General features: G+C 49.6%; 2 protein-coding genes across 7 annotated transcripts in view; both read left to right on the top strand.

Annotated features, from left to right (window-relative positions):
- Positions 1-1,866: 1,866 nt before the first annotated feature.
- Positions 1,867-10,608, top strand: LOC135191165 (TLC domain-containing protein 5-like). Of its 4 annotated transcripts, none has more exons than XM_064173213.1 (3): positions 1,867-1,910; positions 5,988-6,187; positions 6,573-10,608. In XM_064173213.1, exons 2-3 carry the CDS (start codon positions 5,989-5,991, stop codon positions 7,109-7,111), a joined length of 738 nt encoding a protein of 245 aa, XP_064029283.1. In that variant the 5' UTR covers positions 1,867-1,910; position 5,988; the 3' UTR covers positions 7,112-10,608. The 4 variants fall into 4 exon arrangements, with proteins under 4 accessions (XP_064029283.1, XP_064029282.1, XP_064029280.1 ...); XM_064173212.1 differs by lacking the exon at positions 1,867-1,910 and adding an exon at positions 2,799-2,828; XM_064173210.1 differs by lacking the exon at positions 1,867-1,910 and adding an exon at positions 3,565-3,830.
- Positions 10,609-14,762: 4,154 nt separating this feature from the next.
- Positions 14,763-25,240, top strand: part of ARHGEF12 (Rho guanine nucleotide exchange factor 12) — an 84,687-nt gene continuing 74,209 nt past the window's right edge. For 2 of the 3 annotated variants that reach the window (XM_064173372.1, XM_064173371.1), the window contains exon 1: positions 14,766-15,947. In XM_064173372.1, the coding sequence (XP_064029442.1) occupies positions 15,916-15,947 (32 nt within the window). In that variant the 5' untranslated portion in view covers positions 14,766-15,915. Of the gene's footprint in view, positions 15,948-25,240 lie in introns of all 3 variants that reach the window. The other variant, XM_064173373.1, reaches the window with a different exon arrangement.

The following is a 25,240-nucleotide window of genomic DNA, read 5'->3' as shown; positions in this document are numbered from 1 at the left end:
TATCCATAGCCTGCCTTGCCAATGAGTCACAGCCCAAACTGCAGGAAGCTTAAGAATGGTGCACTGAGCTGAGGTGTTTGCTCTTGAGAGACACAAAGGCAGAGGGTAACTGTTAAATTCTGGCTGTGGCCTACATCTCAGGTTGCTCTTTGTTCTTCTGCAGCACCAGTGCCTCTCTCCTGATGCATTTCCTCCTAGGAAGGACCAATTTGGGCATCTTGGGTTGCAAGGTGGCTTGGCTACACTGCATTTGGAGAAGCAGCTGAAAGCACAACACCACCTTTGGTGTTATGAAATGTACTAAGTCACTGCTGAGCAAACTCTTTCCAGCTGGGAACTCAATCCTGCTGGGTCAGCACTCTGGAGTGGAAGTGGGTTAAGCTTCCAAAAGGAAACTCTTTCTTCTGCTGAGGGACAATAAGTCAACAACCTGCAGGTTGCTTGCATGTGAAACAGAATGGATGGGAGGTATCCTGTGAGATTTGAAGCAAAGTGCTCTCAGGTGGTCATGCCCCAAGGACAGTTTGTGTTAAACCCTCTAATGGGATGAGAGAAAAGCATCTAGCTCCACCCCCAGTGTCCTGTTGTTAACATTGTAAAGGATGTGATTTTTAATGCAGGGGCCTGACTTTCATCTGTCAAATACCCTTGAGAGGTTTTACCTCGGTCTTGACCTGTCACTGAGGAAGGCTACTGGATTTTTGTGTATTTCCAGTTGATTTTTGGTCCAAAAAAATGGGTAGCAGTGGGCAAATAAATGTCAGCAGAGGCTCCTGTCCCGAGTTGTTTTGCTGAATGCTGTTCATCTGCAGGCAAAATGAGCCAGTGCAACTCAGCCTGCCGAATGAAACAGCTGACTCTGCACAAAGCAAACACGAAAATTAGTGTATAAGCTGCACCTAACTTCTAGTACAATCCACTGGGAGATGATTTAATCTGCTACCTTGCACCTCACTAGATGCATGTTTTGGAGATTGCATGACCAAGGACAACTCTCCCTCATATTTTTTTCACAGTGTTCTGTCTGAAGGTATTAGGACAGCTCCATCTTGGTTATTATTGGACCCCTCATTGCTGTCTACAACTACCTGAAGGGAAGTTGTAGCCAGGTGGGGTTGGGCTCTTCTCCCAGGCACCCAGCAACAGAACAAGGAGACACAGCCTCAAATTGTGCCAGGGCAGGTCTAGGCTGGATGTTAGGAGGAAGTTGTTGGCAGAGAGAGTGATTGGCATTGGAATGGGCTGCCCAGGGAGGTGGTGGAGTCCCCATCTCTAGAGGCACTGAAGTAAAGCCTGTCTGGGGCACTTAGTGCCATGGTCTGGTTGATTGGCCAGGGCTGAGTGATAGGTTGGACTGGGTGAGCTTGGAAGTCTCTTCCAGCCTGGCTGATTCTATGGGAATGGGCCTGGTGTCTGATCCAGCAAAGGTGCAGGAGTCATGGAATCATTCAGGTTTGAAAGACCTTCGAGCCCAACCAGTAACCTTACCCTACCAAGTCCATCACTAAGCCATATACCCAAGCACCACATTTACACAGCTTTTAAACCTCTCCAGGCATGGCAACTCCACCACCTCCCTGGCTACTTTGTTCCAATGCCTGACAACACTTTCACTGAAAACAATTCTTCTTAATGTCCAGCCTAAACCTCCCCTGCTGCAACTTGAGGCCATTCCTTCTTGTTCTGTCCCTGGTTAGCAAGATGAGATTTGTCAGAGAAGCAGATGCACTGTTACTGCTAGTGAGGATGTTGTGCTGAAACAGCTGAAGGATGAGCATCTTGTAGCGACAGGAACGTGTGCCTGGCCTCAACTAGAAAAGCAAGATGGTGAGATAGCCAGTTGAAAACAGGCTTATTACAGGTGCTGTGAGAGGCAGGACAAGCCACTCCCAGCATCTATACTTCAAAAGGTAAAAACTGTCAGGATGAAGGGGAAAAAAATCCCTATTCTGGGTGTGAGAGATTGCTTTGATTGCAGCTTATGAAAGGAGTATGTGTGTTGGTTGGAGGAGTGTTTGTGAACTTCAGGTGTCCTGCTTAAGGCTTGGATTTTGCTACTCTGGGTGTACACGAAGGTTGGGGAAAGAAAAGATGTGGTTTATAGCACTGGATGCTTGCAGTGAGAAGAAATTGGTCCGTGATGTGCAAAAAAAGATGTAGACAGGCTGGAATCTGTCCAGAGAAGGACCAGGAGAATGACCAGAGGACTGGCAGCCCTGCCATGTGAGGAGAGGCTGAGAGAGCTGAGGTTGTTCAGCCTGGAGAGAAGGCTTGGGGAGACCTTATTGCCATGGACCAGTGCACAAAGGGTGGCTGCCAGGAGGATGGAGACTCCCTTTTGACAGAGTCCCATGGAGAAGACAAGGGGTGATGTGGGCAAGTTACTCCTGGGGACATTCCCACTGGACTCCAGGAGAAAGTGTTTCCCCATGAGAGCAGTTAGAGATTGGAATCATCTCGTAGGGAAAGCAGCTGAGTCCCCTCCACGGGGCATTCTGAGGACTCAGTTTGCCAGGGTGCTGGGCCAGCTCATTTCACAGGTACTGTTAGCTAGAAAGGCTGGGGCAGATGATCCTTGCGGTCCTTTCCAACCTGGCGTGCTGCGACGCTGTGACATCGCTGGGCTCGGTAACTGCTGCATAAGCAGTGCCCGGGTGGGTAGGCTCTGGGCAGGGCAGCGAAGCTTCCCCAGCCTGCTGAAGCTGCATGCTCTGCGCTCTGCCTGCCCGCTGAGCCCCGCGGGCTGCCTCGCCTCCAAGCCGGTGCTGCTCCGGCGCCGTTCTGCAGTTTCCATAGAGGAGTCTGCTCGCATCAGGCGGTGCCTGGGTGTGAGTAATGAAAGCCCCTATCTGTCTGCAGCTGTGTGCTCATGCCTGCTTGTCTCTGGGACACGTCAGGTTATCGCAGCTGCTCCTGGGTGCGTGGGACTCATTTCCCCTTCCCAGGGGCTAAAGCGAAGCGATGTGAGCGCGTCCGTGCGAGACCTTCCTGTCTTGTGGGCAGCGAAGTCCGCTGGGCACTGACCTGGCAGAGAGCTCCGCAAACACGGGGCCAGCCGCGAGGACCACCAGCTCCTGGCTGCCTTTGGGGGCGATGCGCAATAGGGCTGCAGGGTTCCCTGTGCAAAGGCTCGGCCGGGAGCCCCGGAGCCCCTTTGCTCCTTCCTCCTCCCCTCGCTCCCTTCCCGCAGCCTTTGCCGTCCCGCTTTCCTTCCCCTTCCCCCGCTCCCTTCCTGCAGCCTTTGCCGTCCCGCTTTCCTTCCCCCGCAGCCCTTCCCGTCCCTCTCTCCTTCCCCCGCAGCCCCTGCCGTCCCTCTCTCCCTCCTCCGCTCCCTCCCCGCAGCCCCTGCCGTCCCTCTCTCCTTCCCCCGCTCCCTCCCCGCAGCCCCTGCCGTCCCTTTCTCCTTCCCCCGCTCCCTCCCCGCAGCCCCTGCCGTCCCTCTCTCCCTCCTCCGCTCCCTCCCCGCAGCCCCTGCCGTCCCTTTCTCCTTCCCCCGCTCCCTTCCCGCAGCCCTTGCCGTCCCGCTTTCCTTCCCCTGCTCCCTTCCCGCAGCCCTTGCCGTCCCTTTCTCCTTCCCCCGCTCCCTCCCCGCAGCCCCTGCCGTCCCTCTCTCCTTCCCCCGCTCCCTCCCCGCAGCCCTTGCCGTCCCTCTCTCCTTCCCCCGCTCCCTCCCCGCAGCCCCTGCCGTCCCTCTCTCCTTCCCCCGCTCCCTCCCCGCAGCCCCTGCCGTCCCTCCTCCCCGCCAGCAGGTGCCCCTCGGCCGCCGCCCGGCCGCCGCCGCTTCCTCTTGCCGAGCGCCGGGGCCGGCGCCAGCAGCCGCGTCCCTGCAGGTGGGTGCGCGGGGCCGGGAGGGCTGCGGGAAGCGAGGCGAGGGTAAGGGCCAGGCCCCGCAGCCGCCGGGCGCTCCGTAGCCGTGCCCGAGCAGCAGAGCTCTTCCCCACGAGAGCAGCAGCGGCGGCGGCGGCATGCGGAGGCCTGGGCCCCGCAAAGCTGCGGCAGCGGCTGGAGGAGAGCGGTGCTGGCTGCCTGCCGGGGCGGGCGGTGGCAGGGGCACGGTGGGTGTCGGCATCCCGCAGAGCAAGGGCGGCTGGCTGCGGGAGGGCCCGGGTCGGCTGGGCAAGGGCTGTCCGTGTTCTGGGGCGCGTTGTTTAGGCTCTCTGGGCTCCTCCTTTTTTCTCTTTTGTACAAAGGGGAAAAAAAGCCAAAGCAGCTGAAAACGACCCCAAAAGCAGGTAACGGAGCTTCGCTGGGGGAGCCCGTCTCGGGTTTAGGCGGCTAGAGGAAGAGCAGGGCTGTTCTGGACCAGGTTTTTAGGGTCACGTAGTTACTGTATTTTGCTTTGCATCCTTCTATGCAAAGATGACTTTGTTTTGGCTGTTCTGGAACGAGAGACAGTTCCTAATTAGTCTGGGGTAGAAGGTTAGGTGCAGAGATTATGTTGCTAGCATCCAGGACGACTGGAATTAGGTAATCTGAGGGTGAGTGAATGAAATCAATACTCAAGCTGCAATTTCGTGCTTCCCTTCGTGACCTCATTGCTGCTGGGGTTACAAAATGCAACACTGCTGAGCTTAAAGGCTGTTGCCCTTTCCAGTGTGCAGGGACAGGTGCAATGCCTGTTGTATGTCTAAGTAAGGACAGCTACTCAGCTCTGATGTGCAGTTGGAAGGTAGCCTCCTTCCTTCTTTCCAGCTTTGAGGTGTGGAAAATGCCTCACAGCGTTTAAAAGGTCATTCCTCTTCCTTCTACCAGCTTTCCTCAGCTGGTCAATCCCTTTAGCCACATCAGAATTCCTCCTGCCCCGACTCTAGGTGCCCCAGACCTCGAGTACAAGGGATGCCAATGTAAGCAGCTGATCCAAGTAGTTAATCACTTCCTTGTGTTGTTCTCCCATGTTCTCAAGGCCCATTATACCGTAATGGTTTTGTTTACCCAGCCTCCGCAGTCATTCCTGGTGATACTTGCAACAGGTCAAACAGGAAGGTTGAGCATCACAACTCTTGAGTCCCTGCCATGTGTATGTAGTCCTCGTGGTGTTCCCCAGCCCTGGGTGTGAAGCCAGACTGCTGGTCAGAAGATACCAGCAGGACCAGTGGCACTTTTGCTATTACACAACTGGAAACTCTAAGCATCCCAGTGCGTGACTCAACTTCTTTTGATGTGCTTCCCTCAAGCACACAGACTCACAGAATGGTTTGGATTGGAAGGGACCTTAAAGATCCCTGGCTATGGGCAGGGTCACCTTTCACTAGCCCAGCTTGCTCAAGCCCTCATCCAGCCTGGCCTTAAACACCTCCAGGGAGGGGACATCCATTCCTTTGTGTTTCTATTTGCAGTTGGTGTTCTCTGCACTGGAAGAACTGATTAGTAGTGGAGCTAGCTCAACATTTTTGAGTTATCTTGGTTTTTTTGTGTTTCAGGAAAGGAAGAACCAAGGGATGATTAGGTCAGGTGGGGCAACACAAGCAGACCAGGCAAATGCAGATCTATGGGCAGGGAACTAAAATGAAGGGGCAGGTGTAGCTCTGGATCAAAGCCTCGTTGCTGGATGTGGTGCTCCTCAGCTTGTCCCTCAGGCAGTACAGATGAGCACTCACATATCCAGCAGATCTGGCATGGCAGACTGGTTGGGGAAGTCTTCTGAGGTGCTTTACTAAGTTGTGGTGTGTTTTCTGTTCAGCCTGGCTGGGGAACTTACTGCCTTACAAGGTCATTGCTTTCAGTGCATCTTCCTCCAGCTGCAGTGACACTGGAGGGATCTGGGTGCTGGTGGCCACACTGTAATCTGCTCTCATTCTCCATCATAGGCTTCTTTCCTCCTTTCCCCAGAAGAACTGCAGAAACAAATCATCAGGAGCAAGTAACACCATCAGGAAACAGCACTGCCACTGAGTGCTGGGATGGTGGCAGGTGAACTGCAACACTGGGTTGTGCTGAGTGCCAGGTGCTGGATCTCCTGATCCATTTTGTCTCCATTCCTGTGACAGGATGCTGTTCCCCCTGCCTCTGTGGGTAGCCTGCAGCCTGCTTGCCTGGCTCTCTCTCTATGCCTGGTTCTGCCATCGCTTCAAGCACCACAGTTATGAATGGAGCTGCAGGCTGGTGACACTGACCCATGGCATCCTTGCTACCTGTCTCTCTGCTTACATTGGCTTTATTGATGGTCCCTGGCCTTTGAGTCACCCAGGTAGGTAATCAGAGTTATGATCCCAAGTTCCCCAGTGGGTGATGGCACAAAGCAGGGTTCTCCTGTTACATCAGGAGCCAGTCCACTGGAGAAGTGATGATTGCAGTGCTATCTGAGCTGCTTTGTGACTTAAAATGGTAGAGAAGTGGAGAGACTGGCACTGTATTTGCTAGTGGAATGGACCTCTCCAGCTGCAGTCTGGCAGAGCGTGTGATCACATGTGGTCATTACGTGTGTGTGCAGCTGTTAGACAAACAACCCCAGCACTGTGACTCGTCTGACTTCTCCAGCTGAGCCTGGTGCCTGCCAGTGCTGGTGTCCCTTCCTTGTCTTAGGTCTTACCTGCTGCTTGCCTCTCTGCCTTAAAGGTGTCTTTATGTTTCAGGATCACCCAACACAACTCTGCAGGTGCATGGGCTGTGCCTTAGCTTGGGCTACTTCCTCTTTGACCTTTGCTGGTGTGTGTACTTCCAGACAGAGGGTGCCCTCATGCTGGCCCACCATCTGGTGAGCATCTTGGGCATCACAGCATCACTGGCACTCGGGGAGTCAGCTGCAGAGGTCAATGCTGTCATCTTTGGTAGCGAGATCACTAACCCCCTGCTGCAGGCCCGCTGGTTCCTGAAGGAGATGGGATGTTACCATAGCTTCACAGGGGATGTGGTGGATTTCTTCTTCGTGGTCCTCTTCACCGGGGTGAGGATTGGCGTGGGGGCCTGGCTGATGTACTGTGAGCTTGCTTCTCCCAAACCCAGGTGGTACATTAAGCTGGGTGGTGTCATCATGTACGCTGTCTCCTGGGTTTTCATGGTCAGCATCTGTCGCTTCGCTAGGAGGAAGAGCATGAAGAAGTACCATGCCTGGAGGAGTCGGAGGAGGGAGGAATTCCACTTGAAAACTAATGGGCATCTGAAAAAACACTGACTAGATGCTGAGTAAAGACTTCCTCGAGTTCACAGTCTGGCAAGAAGGGGATCATGCCTGAAATGCCACTGTCAGGAGAGGAGCCAACACACGTTAGCGGTTCTGGAGCCAAATTTATCCCTGGCATAACTCCACTGAAGTCTGTGGAGCTGTGCCATGGATTCTTTGGACCTGCAGTGTTTGGCCTGGCAGAGGCTGGTTCAGTATGAACATAAGCACATAATAAATGATACCAGTGAAAGAAGGGCTAATTTTACAGACCAAACATAACCAGTCCAGCAGTGCAGGTGTAAATAAGTAATGTTAGCAGCTAACTCCTTCAGTACTGGTAGAATCTTGAAAGAGAGTAGAAAAGAGAGGAGAAAATAACACTAGATCTTCATGTTCAGTGTCCTGTTCAGTCTAGACAGCTAAATTGGCTCTCCATACTGTTAGGAAGAAGCATGCTCCAGTGTTTCATCAGAGCTGAGGTTCTTGGCTCTTCCACCAACTGGTTATGTGGCCTTGGGCAAGTCACATAATTAACTCTGTGCCTAATTTCCCCATCTGTGAATTTGGGGTGATGGAACTGATCCATCTGTGTTATGCACTTTCAGATCTTTACTTGAGGGGTGCTATCTAACTGCAAAACGATGGTTGTTACCTGCACTTTGCTCATTATCCCTGTGTTTCCTTTGGGAGAAGCTGTTTGGGTGGTTGAGCTAGAAAGTGGAGTGTTTTAGGGAGATTGTCATTTCCTACCCTAATTCTTTTAATATCTTATTTAATAACTGAGAACTTCTTTTCCAGTAGTGTTCAGAAGCTGTAATCAGCACTGGCACCTTGCAAGACTGGGTGCTCTGTGAATACACCCAAAGACACTGCTCTTGATGTGAAACTCTTTGCTGACTTTCTTTTCCCCTCTTATTCATCCATGATTGTTCATAGAATCATAGAATGGTCTGGGTTGGAAAGGACCTCTGAAGGTTATCTAGTCCAGACCCCTCTGCAGTAAGAAGGGACATCCTCAACTACATCAGGTTGCCCAGAGCCCTCTCCAGCCTCAAACTCCATGCACCCTCTCCAAATACTACTTTTAACTCCTTGAGTGACCAACACTCTCCCTTATGAGAAGCACCATCAGGACTTGCCCCTAGGTCTTTTCTTTTTCTCTGGCTAATGAGCCAAGCCCTGATTTTTTTTTTTCAGCAGACTGCCAAAATTCCCTCTGTTGTGCTTATTGGCCCCAAATTCAGGCAGAGCACAGAGCCAGCCCAAGACCAAATGGCATGCCTCAGGATTGTCAGACAAATACCTTCCTCAAGCTGTAAGTAACTTCAAAAAACAACCCCAGGAAATGCAGATATTTTGCTGCAGCAATCTGCAGACAATTTCTGCTTGCCCATTTTGGCAATCTTAGAAGATGAGAGAGGCCAGAATCTGATTTAAAGAATCCCAGAGTTGTTTTGCTTGGAAAAGACCTCCAAGGTCATTGAGTCCAACCATCAACCACTAACTAGTAGTGAGGGCTGTGGATTTCTGTTGCCCTGTCACCCCAGATCAGTGTATCTGAACCCAGAGTCTGGCACATTGTGTGAGGATAGTGGGGTACTGTAGGTAAGTGTCTGGGAGCTCTATGGGAGAGTGATTAAGAAACACTTGAGACTGGCTTTGCTGTTTCTTCCAGGGCCATAGGTAGCTTGACAAAAGTGTTTCCTTGCATCCAAATTGGGATTTCTGGTTGAAGAGTGGCCAGCTTGTCTTCAAAACAAGGTGGCTGATATGGAAGAGCTACTCAGCTTCCAGTGTGTTCTCTGCCCTGTTCAAGCCAGACACAACTACACTTGCCTCTCCTTCGTCTGAATTGATGCTTTGGCCCCAGGGCTTTGAATTCAGTTTTATCTCCCTGATTGGATCTGGGTCACTTTTACAAAGTGAGCCTTTATCAGGTAAGAACAACTTCCTTTACAGCCTGATAATTAAAGAAGTGAGAGGCACAGAATTTGACCTCATTTCAGTGAAAAAGTGAACCTGCCTGGGAGGAAAAAAAAAGATTAGTGTGGCTTAACTGGTCCCATTTGCAGGGAAGAACTGTCCCCAGCTGGCAGTTTCTGGTGTTCATTTTGCTGAAGCCCTTTTCCTTTGTTATTGTTGTCATTTATTTATGTATGTATTTATTTAGAGCCTCAGCATCAGGTGTCCAGTGCAGCTCAGGTGCCAGTTCTGCTGTGAGAGCCTTGCCTGTTGCAGCCGAAGTACTTCAGATTAGCAAAGCCAACCCATGGGTGAGCTGGTCCTGAAAAGGAAACTTGACTCATTTAGCACAGAGCACTGCTAAAAACTTTTGAGCCTTGAAGGGAGATAAGAAGGGCTGGTTGGGACTTGCTGGCTCATTCCCAGCTCTGCTGTCAGCCATGTCAAGGAGCCTTTTTGCTTCAGCTTACCCACTTACTAAAAGTGGGTACAGTCTTACCTACCTCGTGGGCTTTTAGTTACCACTAAACCACCTTTGATGGATGCTTGGTGGTCTGTGTTCAGTTGTGCTATATGAAGGCAAGATGCTTTGAGTGAAGCACTTCTCACTCTGACCCATCTTCAGTACTTTGTCACCTGGCTGTGGCACTTGCCAGCATCTGGCTGGCCTCCCAAAACCAGGAGTCCCAAGGTGTTTTGCAGTGGTGCTTTTGGGTAGGAGTTAAAAGCAGTAAGCTAGACATGTGCATAAAGATCAGCTGTGCTGCTTCTTGTTCAGCTGGACTCAAGTTGAAGCAAGGATGCCTGGTGGGTTTTGCCTAGTAAGGACTGCAAGAAATCTGGAGCCCAAATAGTTTGAGCAGCCATCTTGAGCAGGAAATAAGGGATTTCAGCAGCAAGGCATAAAGAAATGCTGGTGAAAACAGCCTGCTCATTTCTCAGTGCAGCTCTTGATTTGGCCTACCAAGGAGAGTTTCCTGAGCTGTCCAGATGATTTGGGCTCTGACCTCTGCTGAGATTTGGTGTGCAGCTTAATGCATGGTTACAGCCATAAATAATGAATAAAGTGAATAAAGATATCAGTCAGTGACTGCAGGAATCTATGAAACCCTTGTGTGAAGATGTTTTGAAAGATAATGTACTTAATGGCTGAGCTCCCTTGGAACTGGGGAGAAGCTTGTCCAGAAGAGGTTGAGCACTGTGATTTATGTTGAGGCTTTAGAAGTTATACAGGGACACCAGAAAACAGGCCATAGGAATGGCTTTATGAGGTAGAGCTAGGAACAGTGTCTCAGAGCAAGGCCTTCTAGTCTGTCTGGTGGGCTCCAGTGCAGAGTGGCAGACTCAGGAGAAGTAAAACTTTGAAGCTAGGGAGCACATGAGGTAGTCCATAGTGCAAACTGTAAAAGGGAACTGCAGAACTAGTGTGAAATGATAACTTGTGTTTGAATTACTGTGTAATAGCAACAATGTTCCACCAGTCAATGGTGTAGATGCTTTGTATTATGTTTTATAAAATAAAGATTATTTCATTATATGAGAAATTTGTTGGTTTGTTTTTTTTTCCCCTTCCTCTTTTGATGCAGCTCTTAAGTTGTACTGCTGGATAAGTCAGCATTGCCAGTGTGAATTAAACAAAATATAATGAATGAAATTATTAATAACAACAATAATAGGGAGGAGAAGAGGGAGAAAGAGAATCTGAGAATTCCCTGCCTTTGTGCTCAGCCCACAGCAATGCAAGCTCTGACCAGAACCCTGGAACGGTCAGAGTGTAGCAAGCAGAGCACTCCAGAGCTCCATTATCTGACACCGCTTTGCCATGCCCCTTTTAAACGGGAGGGACCGCGGGTGTGAGCAGGACCTTGCTGTTGAGCTGCCGGTGGGGACGCTCTCAGAGCAGCGGTGCCACGCAAGCCTTCACCAGCAGAGGGCGACAGCTGCTCAGTGAGCCTCGGGTGAGCGGCTGGCCATGGACTCTGCATGGAGGAGCTCGGTGAAACCTTTCTCTACAAGCCTGCTTTGGAGGGGTCCCGTAAAGGGCACATCCAGAGGTCTGTCCTTGCGCTATCCTTTCCTTAAAGGCAAATTAACAAGGTGTACTTCACACAGACACGAGGGCTTGGGCAACCCAGCGATGTCGTTGTCCATGGCAGGGATGTTGGAGTAGATAATCTCTGACATCACTTCCAACCTGAGCCATTCTGTTACACTATATAGGGTGTGTATGTGTGCATATATATATATATATATATCTCAAAAGGGCTTTTGCTTCAGGGTCTTTCTTACTTGAGCTGCCTAGCTCTGTTTTGAACTGTAAAAAAAAAAACCCCAAACTGTTGAGGGTCATTGGTGCTTTGCCCTGGAGACACAGACTGATGAGGTTAATGAGCAGTCTCCACTTGTAGCATCTGTGGCTGTGTGATGGCACTGTCTGTAAGCTCAGGCTAAGCGATGACTTTAGAGCTACCCAAAAGACCCAATCTCTTTTAATTGCTACTGCACAGTGTAATTGCTTATTGATTTCTCCAGCCCCTACTCAGGGTTTCACATCGTAATGCTGCCCAGGCAGCAGACAGATCATAAACAGGCATCTATCTTCATGTAAATGTGCAGTCAGCTCCCACCAAAAAACCCTCAGCAACTGCAGAAAAGAGCAGTTATGGCTTCAGAGTCTACTTCTGAGTTGTTTTATTAGAGCTTTTTTTTTATTTTAAATCACTGCATTAGACATTGAAATGTGAATGCAGCTCATTAGAAGCAAGAGCTCATCTACTGGACTGTGTGGCAGAAGGGTCCTACTCTTCCTTTTTGTCCCTGATGGGGTTTGGTGTGATGTCCCTTTTGGCAACGCTGAGTAAATCTTTGGCAAATGTTAATCACTGCCCTGAATTTTCCATTTGTTTACTGCACCAGAGGAGAAGTTTCCTTCTTGTTCTTTTTTTTTTTTTTTCCCCTTGGGGATTTCCTCCAGCTAATTGTTATTGCCATTATGTTAACAGGCAGGATAAAATATAATTAAAGTAATAAAAAAAAAAAGCCATCGAGGCCTAATAAACAAATGCTGAGCCTGCCACGAAAAAGAAGCTCTCCCAGGAGCCCTTCCCTCTCAAGGCACAGAACTCAATGTTCCCTAAGTTAAAAGCTGGGAGAGTTTCACTGCAGAGAAGAGGCAATAAAGACATACATAATAAATACAGAGCTATTCTGTCACTCCATTACCCCTGCAAACAGCTGCAGAAGGAGAGGCAGTCGTGACTGCATGGCTCACACTCCTCCCTCCCTTCCTTGTTTTTCCCAAGCCTTCATCCTCCTCAAAAGGAAGCTGCGAGGAAGCATTAAATGTCCTGTGTAGATATGTCAAGCATCGTGTAGAGAGCTATTTCATTGCATGCTTCCTCTCTTCCTTCCAAACAAGAAATTCTTTCATTTGTTCTCCCAAACAACAAGTTCGTCAGACTGCTCAACAGTCTCCTGGCTCCCTGACTCATGCTCACTTAACTCCAAGGAGGAAAAAGCTGTGTGTTGTAGAGCAGCAGGGGCCCGAGCATAGCTTCAAGCAAGATATGGTCCTGCTTGCTTAATGATGTATCTGGCCCTCAGTTTCCAGAAGCCTGTTTTCTAGGCTCTTCCCAAGCCCAGTGTCCAGGCTTTGAAGAAGTAAAACAAGGTAAGATTAATTACAGGGAAGAAGGATGGTGTCCTACATGATGTGGATTAGCTAATAAGATTATTTGGGTCTGTTGGCATTTGGCAGGAAAAGACTCATGTTCTTCAAGTTCCTCTGCGCTGGGAGGCTGGGAGCTTTAATTCCTGGTGATGTGAGATGCAGCGTGGAAGGTTCTTGAACTTGGAGTAGGTAGATGTTATTCCTGGGTGTTTGAGCACAAGAGTGCCTGGCTGGAGTCTTATTTATCCTCCCCGTGTTGGCAATGAGATTTTGGGATTAGGTAATGTACCTGCAACTTGGCTTCTGATCTGTTAACACTTTGCTTCATGCTGTTTGTCCATGGTCAGACCCTGGCCCTGCTGTTGGAATGGATGTGGAGCTGAGGGGCATTTCTCTCTGGAACTGTGCTGTGCGTGGCATGAATGGCACAGTTACAGCAGTGTACCTGCAAGGGTGGGCTTCTGTAAGCTGGGCCTCCCAGTTTAGGAGGGACATTGAGATGCTTGAGTGTGTCCACAGTATCACAGTATCATCAGGGTTGGAAGAGACCTCACAGATCATCAAGTCCAACCCTTTACCACAGAGTTCAAGGTTAGACCATGGCACCAAGTGCCACGTCCAACCTCGCCCAGAGAAGGGCGACGAGGCTGGGGAGAGGCCTTGAGCACAGCCCTACGAGGAGAGGCTGAGGGAGCTGGGATTGGTTAGCCTGGAGAAGAGGAGGCTCAGGGGAGACCTTATTGCTGTCTACAACTACCTGAGGGGAGGTTGTGGCCAGGAGGAGGTTGCTCTCTTCTCTCAGGTGGCCAGCACCAGAACAAGAGGACACAGCCTCAAGCTATGCCGGGGGAGATTTAGGCTGGAGGTGAGGAGAAAGTTCTTCCCTGAGAGAGTCATTGGGCACTGGAATGAGCTGCCCGGGGAGGTGGTGGAGTCGCCGTCCCTGGAGCTGTTCAAGGCAAGGTTGGACGTGGCACTTGGTGCCATGGTCTGGCCTTGAGCTCTGTGGTAAAGGGTTGATGATCTATGAGGTCTCTTCCAACCCTGATGATACTGTGACACTGTGATACTGCAGGGAGCTGTGGCCAAGAGGGAATTCCAGGTGCTGCAACCTGAACGTCCAAACACTCTGAGGTCAGCAGGCAGAGCGTCCTACAGCGTAGCTCACCTTGTCCTGCTGGAGTTCTTTGTGTCAAGGCAAGGGCAGCAGGGACTGCGCTGCTTCTGGAGTGCTATGTGCAGGGAGCTTCGCCGGTCAGAAAGCTTCCTAATGCAATGCGCTGCGGAAATGCAGGGCAGGATTCGATAGGGAGCTACGAAAAGCTCTGGGATAAACACCGCATCCGGCGACTGCTGGAGGTCCCAGAGCTGCAGGGCTCCCGGCGCTTTACTGTTCTAGTTTATTGTTTTTTTTCTTTCTGCTACGAGTTTCTTCGGCGTCTTTTCCCCGGCACATACCGTGCCGATGGATCCAGGGACACTCCCTGCCCTTGAGAACTTGTGACAAGACAAAACAGAGGAGCTGGGCGGGGTGGGAGGATGGCTGCAGCTCCGGGAAGGACGGGAAATGGAGTGGGAAACTTCTTCGGCAGCATTAGGGCAGGCCAAGAGAGGAGCAGCTGTTAAGAAGCTGAGATGGGATGAAAACACGCCGCTGGCCTGGAAAAGGCTGAGGCCGTCCCGGCAGGGGCCACGCAGTGCGGGGGAGCCCGGCAGGGTATCCGCCTTCCCTCCCCGCAGCTCGCCGGGAGCCCTGACACGGGCCCAGGGGCGCCGGTGGGGCTGACGTGTGCCCGCCCGAGTCGAGCCCTGGGGAAACCGCAGGTCTGGGCTGGAGGAGGCGGGGGACCAGCCCCGGCTCAGAGCCGAGAAGAAAGCCCTATCCCGGCCTCATCCTGCGCCGGAGGGGAAAGACCCCGGCACCCAAACAGCCGCCCCGAGAAGCCGGCGGAAAGGGAAGACCTGCGCGCCGCCCGCGGCAGGGAGCGGGGGAGGCCTGCTGCCGGCGGACGAGTCCGGCGGGCGGAGCGGCGGCGGAAGGACTCGGCAGGAGGGGAGGGTGTGAGGCGGCCGCGGATAGAGCCCCCGCCCAGACAGGGCGGGGGAGGGGCGAGCACGGGCGGCCCGCCCCGGCCCGGCACCGCTCGGCGCAGGCTCCGCCGGGACGCACCGCTCCCGCCTCGCAGCAGCCTTAGCTGGGCCGGAACCGGGCCGGGAGGAGTGGAACGGCGGCAGGAACGGGCCGCGTCTCCAGCGCTCGCCGCGGAACTTTGCTTCGAACCGGCCCGGGACTCTCCGGCTCCGCGGCTGACCGGACCGAGCACTCCCCGGGCCTTACCAGCGGACTGGGCCGCCGCGCCCAGCTCTAGCTCGGGCCGAAGCGGGACAGGCGGAGCGGTGGGGCATGGACCTGCGGGCCTAAAGGCGGCAGCGGCCGGTGGGGCGGCCGCCCTTCCCGACCCCCCTGTGGGCGAGCCGGCGGGCGGGGGGTCGGGGCGGGCCGGCAACGGGACATGGGCCCCTGCGCTGCGGCCCTTAGGACACCGGCAGCTGGCGGGACGAGCCGCCCGCCCCCCGCGGGCCAGAGGCTGTAAACAGCGGCGGGGAGGGGGGACCCCGCGCCCGGCGGGCACCCCCTCCTGCCGAGAGCGAGCCGGGAAGGTGAGCGTGCGGGCCCGGCGAGCCCCCGAGCAGCCGGCCCCGAGCTTTCCCTGCTGTCCTGCCGCCTTCGCGGACGCTGCGAGGTCCCCTCCGTTCTGGAACTCTGAAGCGGTGAGAAGCGCTTGCCTGGGAAGATTTTTCTTTCTCGGTTACTTTCCCCCTCTTCCTCGGGACTAAGGGAGCAGCGAGGGGAGCAGCTTGTTTTTGCGTTGTTGGAGTTTTCCTTGAACATCCTCCACACCCCACTTCCGTGGTCTGGATATTCCGAGTGACTGCAAGAAGTTTTGGAGTTGCTTTGTTTCGTTGTTACCTTCCCCCCCACCCCTTTCTTTCTTTTTGCTTTTTCTTTTTGCTTGTTGGTGTTTTTTTTTCTGCCCTTGAACTGAATTTGTCTTCTGTGCATGCCTCTTCTGGAGCAAGGCTGGATCCTGAACCTCAGTGAGGGGCAAAGCCTCGTTAATATTCCCGCAGTAGTAGTAAAATGTAAATTGGATAATACGACTTCTTGCCAAAGGCTCCAATGAGTGGCACACAGTCTACAATCACGGACAGGTCAGTATAAAATGAAATGTCTTCTTGGTTCTTTTTAGTTTTCTGAAGTCTTGGCTCTTCCCAGAGCTCTTTTACTTTGCTTTCTGACTTCTGTGACAGCGAGATGGATGGAATCAGAGAAACAGGAGTAAATCTGAGTATCTGGGAATGGAGATGTACCTGGAGTGGCTGAGCGTCAAGGCAACTGCCTTGACTTTGAGACTGAAGTCTTTCAAGTCCAACTGCTTTCAAGCCTGTTAGGTTGACTTTAAGAGCCAGGGATTGTAATTCGGCTTCCAGGGCAGGTTAGTACTGGAAGGCTCACCAAGAGGAACTGTTTCTGTGAGAAGTTTAAGCAGGGAAAGTGACGAGTTTAGGGTGCAGCTTGTGTCTGAGCTCAAAATCAGCGTGGAGGATGTGCTTGCTTGTCATTAGGTCAAGCGTCGAAGCCTTCTGAAGAGAGGTCACTTCAGGTGAGGGCAGGAGGGAGAGTTGATGAGCAGGAATGTCTGCTGGTGTGTACATGGCCTTAGCATTACACTGTTCCATGCCTTAGATACCTGCTCAGGCCTCTGGGCTTCTCTGCAGCTGCTGCCGTGTTCATTTCATTGACAGCTGGGGTGTTTTAGAAACGAGGAGAACGTATGTTTTCTATGCTGAGGGGAAAAAAATCAAATAGGAAATCTCTTTTATGCTCTTTTGAGTCAAAAGTATGAAATGATGGCTTTGGACAAGAGGAGAAGATGCCTTTTTTGTATTTGTAAGCTGAAAAACTTCTGTTTAATTCTGTTCTCCTTTGTTGTGTGTATTTGGTGGTTAAAGTTTGAGTATCTATGATCAAAGTCTGGGAGAGAGGGATGAGGATCACCTTGTAGGCTCTCAACTGTTCTCAGGAGTGTGCTTTTCATTACACTTAGGCCTTCTCATGGCTCCATAAGTCTTGCAGACCACACAGTGCCTGAGCCGTGCAGAAAGGGTCCTGTACCATCTGTGTACATGACTGTGCTGCTCACAGGGTGCTAACGCTTTGAAACTGACTCTGTACTGTTTGTGCTAGCAGAGCGGGTGACAAGGCAGTGACAGTAAAAAGAAGGTGGCATTTCAGTGGCTTTGTGATCATTTTGTCAAGCACTTAAGAGCCTGTGTCTGGTGGCAGGTTGCAAGATCTCGAAAGGAACAGGATTTTCATCCCGTGAAGCAGCTGAGTGACGCGTGGGAAATGCGTGAGGGCAGAGAATTTAATTTGCTCGTTAGCAGGACAAAATTCTGTCCCTTATTGAATTTCAGCAGCCGAACTGAAATTCAGTGGAGACAGAAAAGGTCTCATTTCCTTTCGCTTTCGGTCACGTCAAGAGGATGTTTCTGTTTGGTGTTCCATTCGAGGTTTGGTTTGAAAGACTTTTAATGCCACTGGAAGAGCTGTCTCCACAGCTGGCAGTCAGGGCATGCTGGTGGCAAGGGTTTTGTGATGGTTGGGTGAATGTGGGGAAGGAGGACCTGGCATTGCCAGAGCTCTTCGCCTCTGGCCTGAAGGAACTCCATCTGTGAGGGTGCAAAGGGAATTCAGTTGTTGTGGCCCATTTATTCCTTGACTGAACCTTTGACCAGAGCGCTGGGTGAGGTGGTGGTGCCCCTTTGCATCATGTGGGCATCTACTTACTAGTGTCTGGAGCAAGGCCTCTCATTTTTGCCCGCAGCATTGTGCAGGACCTGAAGGAGGGTAAGCTTTTGGTCACTGCTGTCCTAGCAGTACACTGATGAAAAGCCTGCTTTCTCACTAGGCCCGAGAAACCTCTCTCTTGCCTCTTTAAATCCCCAGCTCCTAGCCCTTGGAATGTAAAGCAGGTGCAATATAAATAAACTTGATGCTTCTAGTGTCATTCAATCTGCATGGTGTAAATCATATGACATGTGCAGGTCTCTCTGTATTTATCAGTGACCTTCCCTGGTGAGATCAAGTTGGAAACTGCCTTAAAACAGAAAAACTCAGCTTCCATCTCTGTCAAATGAACGTGACAGGGTAGTGTGGGGCTCTTTTCCTTCATGTTAGCTTTACATATGGACATTTTATGTATAGCTGCTTAAATTCCTGTTACAGACAGCAGATATTTCCTTTTATATCACTTCAGTTTCAGATGGCAGTTGTACCACGTGCTTTGGTGGCTGTTTGATGTTGCACTTGTCTCATCCTTCACATGGTTTATGCCTTTAATATTCTTGTTGATGTAATCTATGGCACTAAAATATATATATGAATGAGTATCTGTTTCTAATGCTGTTCTGTAGGCAGTATGATAAGTAGGCAAATCTGTTTCTAGTGCTGTTCTGTAGGCAATATGATAAGTAGGCAATATGATAAAGGATGTTTTCTTTAAGTCCTTTCCTCTATTTTTCCATTTATACTTTTTTCTTCCACTTTCCCCACTCAAGTTCTTCGAGTTTTAATGTCTGAGACTATGCTGAAATACAGTCATGCCAGTTCAGCTCTTGCGTGGCTGGAAGTAATCTGGTTTGTGAATCAAACCTTAACCCAGTTAATTCTGATGATAGTTCTGCTTCATTCCCTAGTTGGACTCTATTAACCCAGCTGTCTCATGAAGCAACATCATTTTCTTGTCTCTTTTTTTTCCTCTAGTGTCTCAAGAGAGAGGACAGTGGGCAATAAAGAGTATTAAAAAGATAAAGGGATATGAAGACTTCTTAGGGTGTGATGATTGTTTAGCAAAGTTGCTGAAGAAACCTCCAATATATGTTGTTCCTGGTCAGCAGCTCAGTGTCTGGAGGCTGCTGTTAGAAAAAGATATCTCTTGTATCGTAATACTTCAGCAAAAAGTGGTCCAGCATTGCCATGGTGTCCTACACAGCTTCTAGTTGTATGAGAGAGTCAACTTTAACCAGTGATGTTTACATTTTTTTCCTTCTTTTACTTTGTCAGAACCTTCTTTTCCTAATCTTGCTGCCCAGTAGACCATATCAAACAATTCATCTTCAGCTTTATTGCTCTGCAACTTTGTTTGTAAACATTTACACCCTTTTAATCTAATCCTCTCTTAGCCACGTTGTGTTGGTTTAGAGGCCTCCTAAGTTGCCATTTATCTTGCCTGTTGAATAAGTCTTTCAGGTAGACATCTCTGAGCTGTTCAGTTACACTGCCTTTGTGGAAGAAAATAGGCACATCAAGGGGACCATTTCTTCCATTAAAGTAAGTGTCCAAAATCAGGTCAGGTGAATAGCAAAGTACCAGTTCTGGATTTATAGAATCATTGAATAGTTTTGGTTGTAAAAGGCCTCTACGATCATCCACTCCAACCATCAACCCAGCACCACTGTGGCCTTTAAACCATGTCCCCAAGTGCCACATCCACACGTTTCTTGGAACACCTCCAGGGATGGTTACTCCTCTGCTTCCCTGGGCAGCCTGTTCCAATCCCTGGCCAATCTTGCAGCAAAGAAGATTTTCCTCATCTCTAGCCTAAACCTCCTCTGGCACAATTTCAAGCCATTTCTTCTCGACCTATCACTTGATGCTAGAGACTGATCCCCACCTCCCTCCAGCGTCCTTTCAGATAGATTGGTTTAGGTGAGGTAAGCCATACCTTGTGCCCTGAATGTTTCTATTGTTCTTCCTCAGCTTGTTGTCTACTTTCCAGAGCTAGGTTGGATTTCTGCTGCAGGATGCTGTTTTGTGCTGTCAGGTTTTTGGAAGGAGGAGACTGGACTACAGTGACCATCTAAGGCCAGCTTTGGCCCCTCACCCTGAGTAGGGCGTGTTAGAGGAGGTGTTTTCCTGTTTCTTCTGTGGAACTGCACACGAGTGTGCCTGCAGTGCTCACTGCAGCGCTCCTCTGGCCCAGACACCGTGGGGCTGACTCTGGGCGTTGCTCTGTTCTGCCGTTTGTGGCAGAGCGAGATAAGGGTTTGATTCTTTGCAAGGACAGAGTGGGGCCGGGATGAAATTCAGCCATTTGCAGGCTCTGCTTGGCCGTTAAAGGATGATCAGAACTCTGCTGTATCCTGTTATGACACTAAAGAAATATTTGTGTGTGATTAATTTTTCTTGTCTCATTTGATTTTTGGGTCGGAGTTAACTGTATTTATCTTCCTGTAGCCGTTCCAAACACGCTGCAGAGTTGAGCAATTGCACGGCTGCAGAACTTGCTTTATGTTCCTCTCTGTTTATTAAAGCACAATAAAAGAGTGGAGGCTTTTGCTGCTTTCACAGGACCTCGCTGAGGAACTGATAACTCTTCCTATGCACTTACTTGCAAATGAGTTTTATTTATAACTCTGTTGTAGTTTCTGTTGCTATGATTGGAAAATAGGAGAGGTAGAATTTCCACCTAATTACCCTTGAGAAGTTTTAATTAGTGATTTGCTTCTGACTTGGTACTAAAGTAGACCCTAATTGTTTCTTATCTCCTCAGATGCACTTTCCCTGTCTTTGGCCGTTTGTAAGCCTGTGTAGTAACTAGGACTGCTTTAATTGCATTGTGGGGGAAAAGGGATTTATTTTTCTGGCAGAGTAAGGGTAAAAACTTGATAGAAAGTCACTCCTTAATGTCATTGAGAAGCTGGATGCTGCTGTTGTGCATTCATTCAATCAGCAGAGTTCGTAAGATCTAATATTTCTAGTGGAAGATGTCCCTGCCCACAGCAGGGGTTTGAAATTAGATCATCTTTATGGTCCCTTCCAACCCAAACCATTCTATGTTATTTATGGAAAGTGAGCCTGTGTTTCTGTGGACTGAAAAGTGTAGTAGTCATGGAGGCAAATCATAGAATCAAGCAGGTTGGAAGAGAGCTCCGAGCTCAGCCAGCCCAGCCTAGCACCCAGCCCTAGCCAATCAACCAGACCATGGCACTAAGTGCCCCAGCCAGGCTTGACTTCAACACCTCCAGGGATGGTGACTCCAGCACCTCCCTGGGCAGCCCATTCCACTGCCAACCCCTCTCTCTGCCAACAGCTTCCTCCTAACATCCAGCCTAGACCTCCCCTGGCACAATTTGTGACTCTGTCCCTGGTTGCCTGGCAGAAGAGCCCAACCTCACCTGGCTACAGCCTCCCTGCAGGTAATAAACAGCACTGAGCTTCACAGCGTTGTGCCTTCGCTGTGCCTGCAGGTCAGCAGCTGATGTAGCCTGTGCGGAAATTCTTTCTTTTTGTTTTATTTTGCTTTTACTGAAGCTGTTACAGTGCTGCCTGGGATGTTTACTATTGGCTGGGAAGCAAACGCTACCAGTTCAGTCTGCATAGTTTATTAGGGTTTTTACAGGAGACAGAAGTTGAGGTGAGCTTGATTTTCTAGTTTTGAATAGAGCTGTGGGCGTCATGATTATTTGGGTGGAGGCAGGAGTGATATTTCATCTGTTAGCTCAATTGTATAATTCTCCCAGTGCACATAACTCCTATTATAGTATTTATTAGTGCTTGCAATGGGTAGATTAGGAATGGGACCGGGATGTGAACTACTTCAGTTTTAGAGTCCTATAAATCTTGTCCAGATCTGCAGGAATTAAGGTGTGATATGTTTAGTGGCGAAACAAATATTCCCCAGAACTAGCTATGGAAAGCCTGGAGGGGAGTGAGGGGTGGAATGAAAAGGCTGGAGAAGTGCATGGTGATAATCTGAGATCTTTGAGTGATATCCACAGGGGCCTAGGTGAACGTGAAACAGAAACCCTGCTGCAGGATGGAGGGGACCTCTCTGGCTTTTCCAGGCTGAAGTAGTGTCTTTTGCAGCAAACTCCTACAGAGTCATTGCAGTAGTGTTTGAGTGCTGGTAGTGCCTTGGCACAACCACTGGCTATCACTTGTGGGTTGTCCTCTCTGTGCTGTGTCCCTCCCCTTTCCTCCCGTGGCCAATTTTGTGCACATTGGCATGTTTTAAGGTCCCTGTGCTGTTCTGTTAATGCCTGCTGCCATCCTATTTAGAGACGCCTGTGAAGGAATATGCATCTGAGCCTTGGAGCAGAAGTTGCTGGTGAGCTTTGTGGGTGTTCATTTGTGATCTTCTCAGACCAGTCTTTATGAGGCTGAGTTCTGTGTTGAGCATGACCCATATAGGTGCAGAATTTCTTGATCCTTGAGGGTGGCAGCATTGGCTACAGTCTTCCTGCTGGAAATCAAAGCAGTCTTCAGTTTGCTTTCAGCACTGTTGTGTATCATGGTGTAAAAGCAGTGATTTAGGCACTGAAGATTATTTGGCAGTCCATCTGAAGGTAGTGTAGAGCATTCATGTATTTATTTGCCTGAGGAAAGAGCTGCAGACACCTGTACCAGTTGTTTTCCATATTTTATGACTATATTCCAAGATCTTTTGATTATTTCAAGTGGGGTCTCCTGGTGAGTTTGTGCCTTAAGCATTTTATGTGATTTCTATTCTGTGAATAGCTTCAGTGCCTGCTTCTGTTTCTTTGCCTTCTGAAGAAGCTGTGGAGTATAAACAACAGGATTTTCTACTTTAACTGTTTTACCTTCCATTTTTTCCACAATGTTCTGGGCAGATTGTTTGCCCTTCGTGGTTACAGCTGCAAGCCCCCCACTCTAGCCAGCCCAGTGCTGTAGCTTGTAGCTATACAAAGTGGCTCAAAGAGGAGCAGTGTTTGCCTCTGTCTGGAGACTGAATTCTTCACTTAAACCTCTTGGTGGTCCTTCTGGGTCACCAGGTGTCCTTGGTTAAACCATGACACTGGGCAAGTATGTTGGCTGTGCCGCTTGAAAGATAAGCTTAGGCTCTTGCTTTCAAGGCTTTATCCTGCAGCTTTCTCATTGAATGCCTCTTCCTCCCCTCTGAAAATTAGCAGTAGGAGACCTCTTAATGAATCCCATTTGTATTATCCTTTTGTTTCTAGACTGGGTGATCAAGCATGCTTATAAAAATGTTCTTGTATCATCCTTAGGGCTCTGCAAATACTCCTCTGCCTAAGCACTCTCCCTTTGTTCCTTCTAGTCCTGATATTTTATCTACTTGGAGATAAAGAGATCTTTCTTGTGTAAGAGATGTCAATAGCACCAAGAGAAAATCGAGTCAAATGCATGCTTTGGGGTAGGTGGTACTGTGCTTTGTGGTCTTGTTCTGGATAATTGTTAGGTTTAAAGAATGGAAGTGTTAGGCTGCGTCTCAGCTTGGTTAAACTAAGGATCAGGAGCTTGGATGTAGATAATATAACATCTTAATGTAAGAGGCCTTAAAATAAGGAGAAGGGAAGCAATGGCCAAGTAGTAAACCGAAAAGGGTTGTAAACCATGCAGTGTTTGATCAAGAATATACAAGGGATAAAATACAAGGCAGGATATATCCAAAATAGGAACAGCACACTTGGGGGGGGGGGGGAAAAAAGACAGGAAGAGACAAGGTTTACTCATTTTTCTTTTAAAAGAAAAACACTTAAAAATAAATACATTAAAAATGACAGGAAAAAACAATGTCCTGATGTTTGAAATGTAAGCCTAAGTATAAATAGTCAAAACAAACAATGTTGGGCCCGAGACATTGACAAATCCTTTATTAAAAGTCGCTTTACTCTTTAGTGTTACTCCACAGCCTTTCTTTGAGTGTTTTCAGTATTGTGTCTGGCTTGGAAGATCAAGGGGCAGGAGGAGCCTTTGTTGCATAGCTCCATCTTTTAGCACAGTCTGGTAAATAAGAAATGTTGCTGTTTACATCTGTTGGCAAATGCTTAAATATTATCTTTGTGGCTATTTTTAAGCTTTGTTTTGACAACACTGAAACTTCTGGGCTCTGTGATGTCAGTTGGTGAGGTGCCTCATTAAATTGCTCTGGAACTGGAAAGGCAAATGATTGGTGTCCTTCCTAGGCATGGATACCTGAAGTGGAAAAGATCCTAAGGTGTAGCACAGGAGTTTCTGCACTTGAAATAGTTTCACAGGTTCACAGAATGTCAGGTTGCAAGGGACCTCAAGGATCGTCTGATCCACCCTGTCTGGGTGATGGTGTAGGTGAAATTAACTGGCCCAGCACCCTGTCAGGCTGAGTCTTAGAACTGTCTGATGTGGGGGACTCCACTGCTTGTGTGTGTTTTTTTTTTCCCAACATCTGGCACATTTTCTCTTGGAGCCCAATGGGAATGTCCCAGCAGGAACTTGTCCCTATCACCCCTTCTCTTTTCCATATGACCCGTTATAAAGGGGAGTCTCCATCCTCCTGATAGCACTTCCTTTATGGGGACAGGCTGAGGGAGTTGGGGATGTTCAGCCTGGAGAAAAGAAGGCTTCAGGGAGACTGGAAGTGCAAGAAAGCAGGGAAGGGACTTTTGACAAAGTCTTGTTCTGATCATAGAATCAGTGTTGGAAGGGACCACAAGGATCATCCAGTTCCAACCCCCTTGCCATTGGCAGTGACACCCTACCCTACATCAGACTGGCCAGAGCCTTATCCAGCCTGGCCTTAAACACCTCCAGCCATGGGGCCTCAACCACCTCCCTGTGGTCTTGTTCTTGGTAATCTGACCTCCTTCCAGGCTCTCACCACTCTCATGCTGAAGAACTCCTTCCTCACATCCAGTCTCAATCTCCCCACCTCCAGCTTTGCTCCCTTCTCCCTAGTCCTTTCACTCCCTAAGAGCCTTAAAGGTCTCTCCCCAGCTTTTTTGTAGCCCACTTCAGATACTGGAAGGTCAGTATCGGATAGGATGAGAGGGAATGGAGGAGGACAGATATAGACTGGAGGTTAGGAAGAAATTCTTTATGGTGAGGGTAGTGAGTCACTGGAACAGGTTAACCTGGGAGGTCATGGATGCCCCTTCCCTGGAGGTGCTTAAGGCCAGGATGGATGAGGCCTTGAACAACTTAGTCTAGTGGGAGGTGTCCTGCCCGTGGCAGGGGAGTTGAAACTAGATCATCTTTGGGGCCCTTTCCAATCCAAACCATTCCATGGTTCTGTAGTGCTGGAAGGGGATTGTAAAGCTTAGGTGGGACCCAAATTGACCTGAGCAAACATTTCCCTGTCTGGAGGAAAAGACCCATCTATGTAATAAAGCACTGGGCTGATGCGAGACGGGTACAGGATTGTGAGTCTGCCACTCCCCTAAACATACAAGCTGCAACCTGCAGGCTCACCTAAAGTATCTGATGGCTGCTTGCAAGCCTTTTTGCCCTGTTATGATAGTGGCTGTGAGTGTAGCTCATTGGCAGCGCATCAGACGAGGCATCTCCTCTCAGCACTCCTGTGGCACACAGGCACCAGTGCAGGCTTCTGTTGCACCCAGGTGTAAAGGAATATTCCAGTGAGCAGAGACTGAGATCAAAGCTGCCAGAAAAGTGTTGGAAAAAGGAGAAGAGAAATGAAGAAGGG

The sequence above is a fragment of the Pogoniulus pusillus genome, chromosome 38 (assembly GCF_015220805.1).
Source record: "Pogoniulus pusillus isolate bPogPus1 chromosome 38, bPogPus1.pri, whole genome shotgun sequence".
Taxonomy (NCBI): Eukaryota; Metazoa; Chordata; class Aves; order Piciformes; family Lybiidae; genus Pogoniulus; species Pogoniulus pusillus.
The sequence above is the reverse complement of the archived record's forward strand: the minus strand, read 5'-3'. Positions and strand labels throughout refer to the sequence as shown.

Excerpts from the sequence above, each read along its gene's own strand:
- LOC135191165 (XM_064173213.1), top strand. The coding sequence starts at position 5,989 with ATGCTGTTCCCCCTGCCTCTGTGGGTAGCCTGCAGCCTGCTTGCCTGG. Across the intron at positions 6,188-6,572 it reads CTGGCCTTTGAGTCACCCAG|GATCACCCAACACAACTCTG; the intron begins GTAGGTAATCAG and ends TTTATGTTTCAG.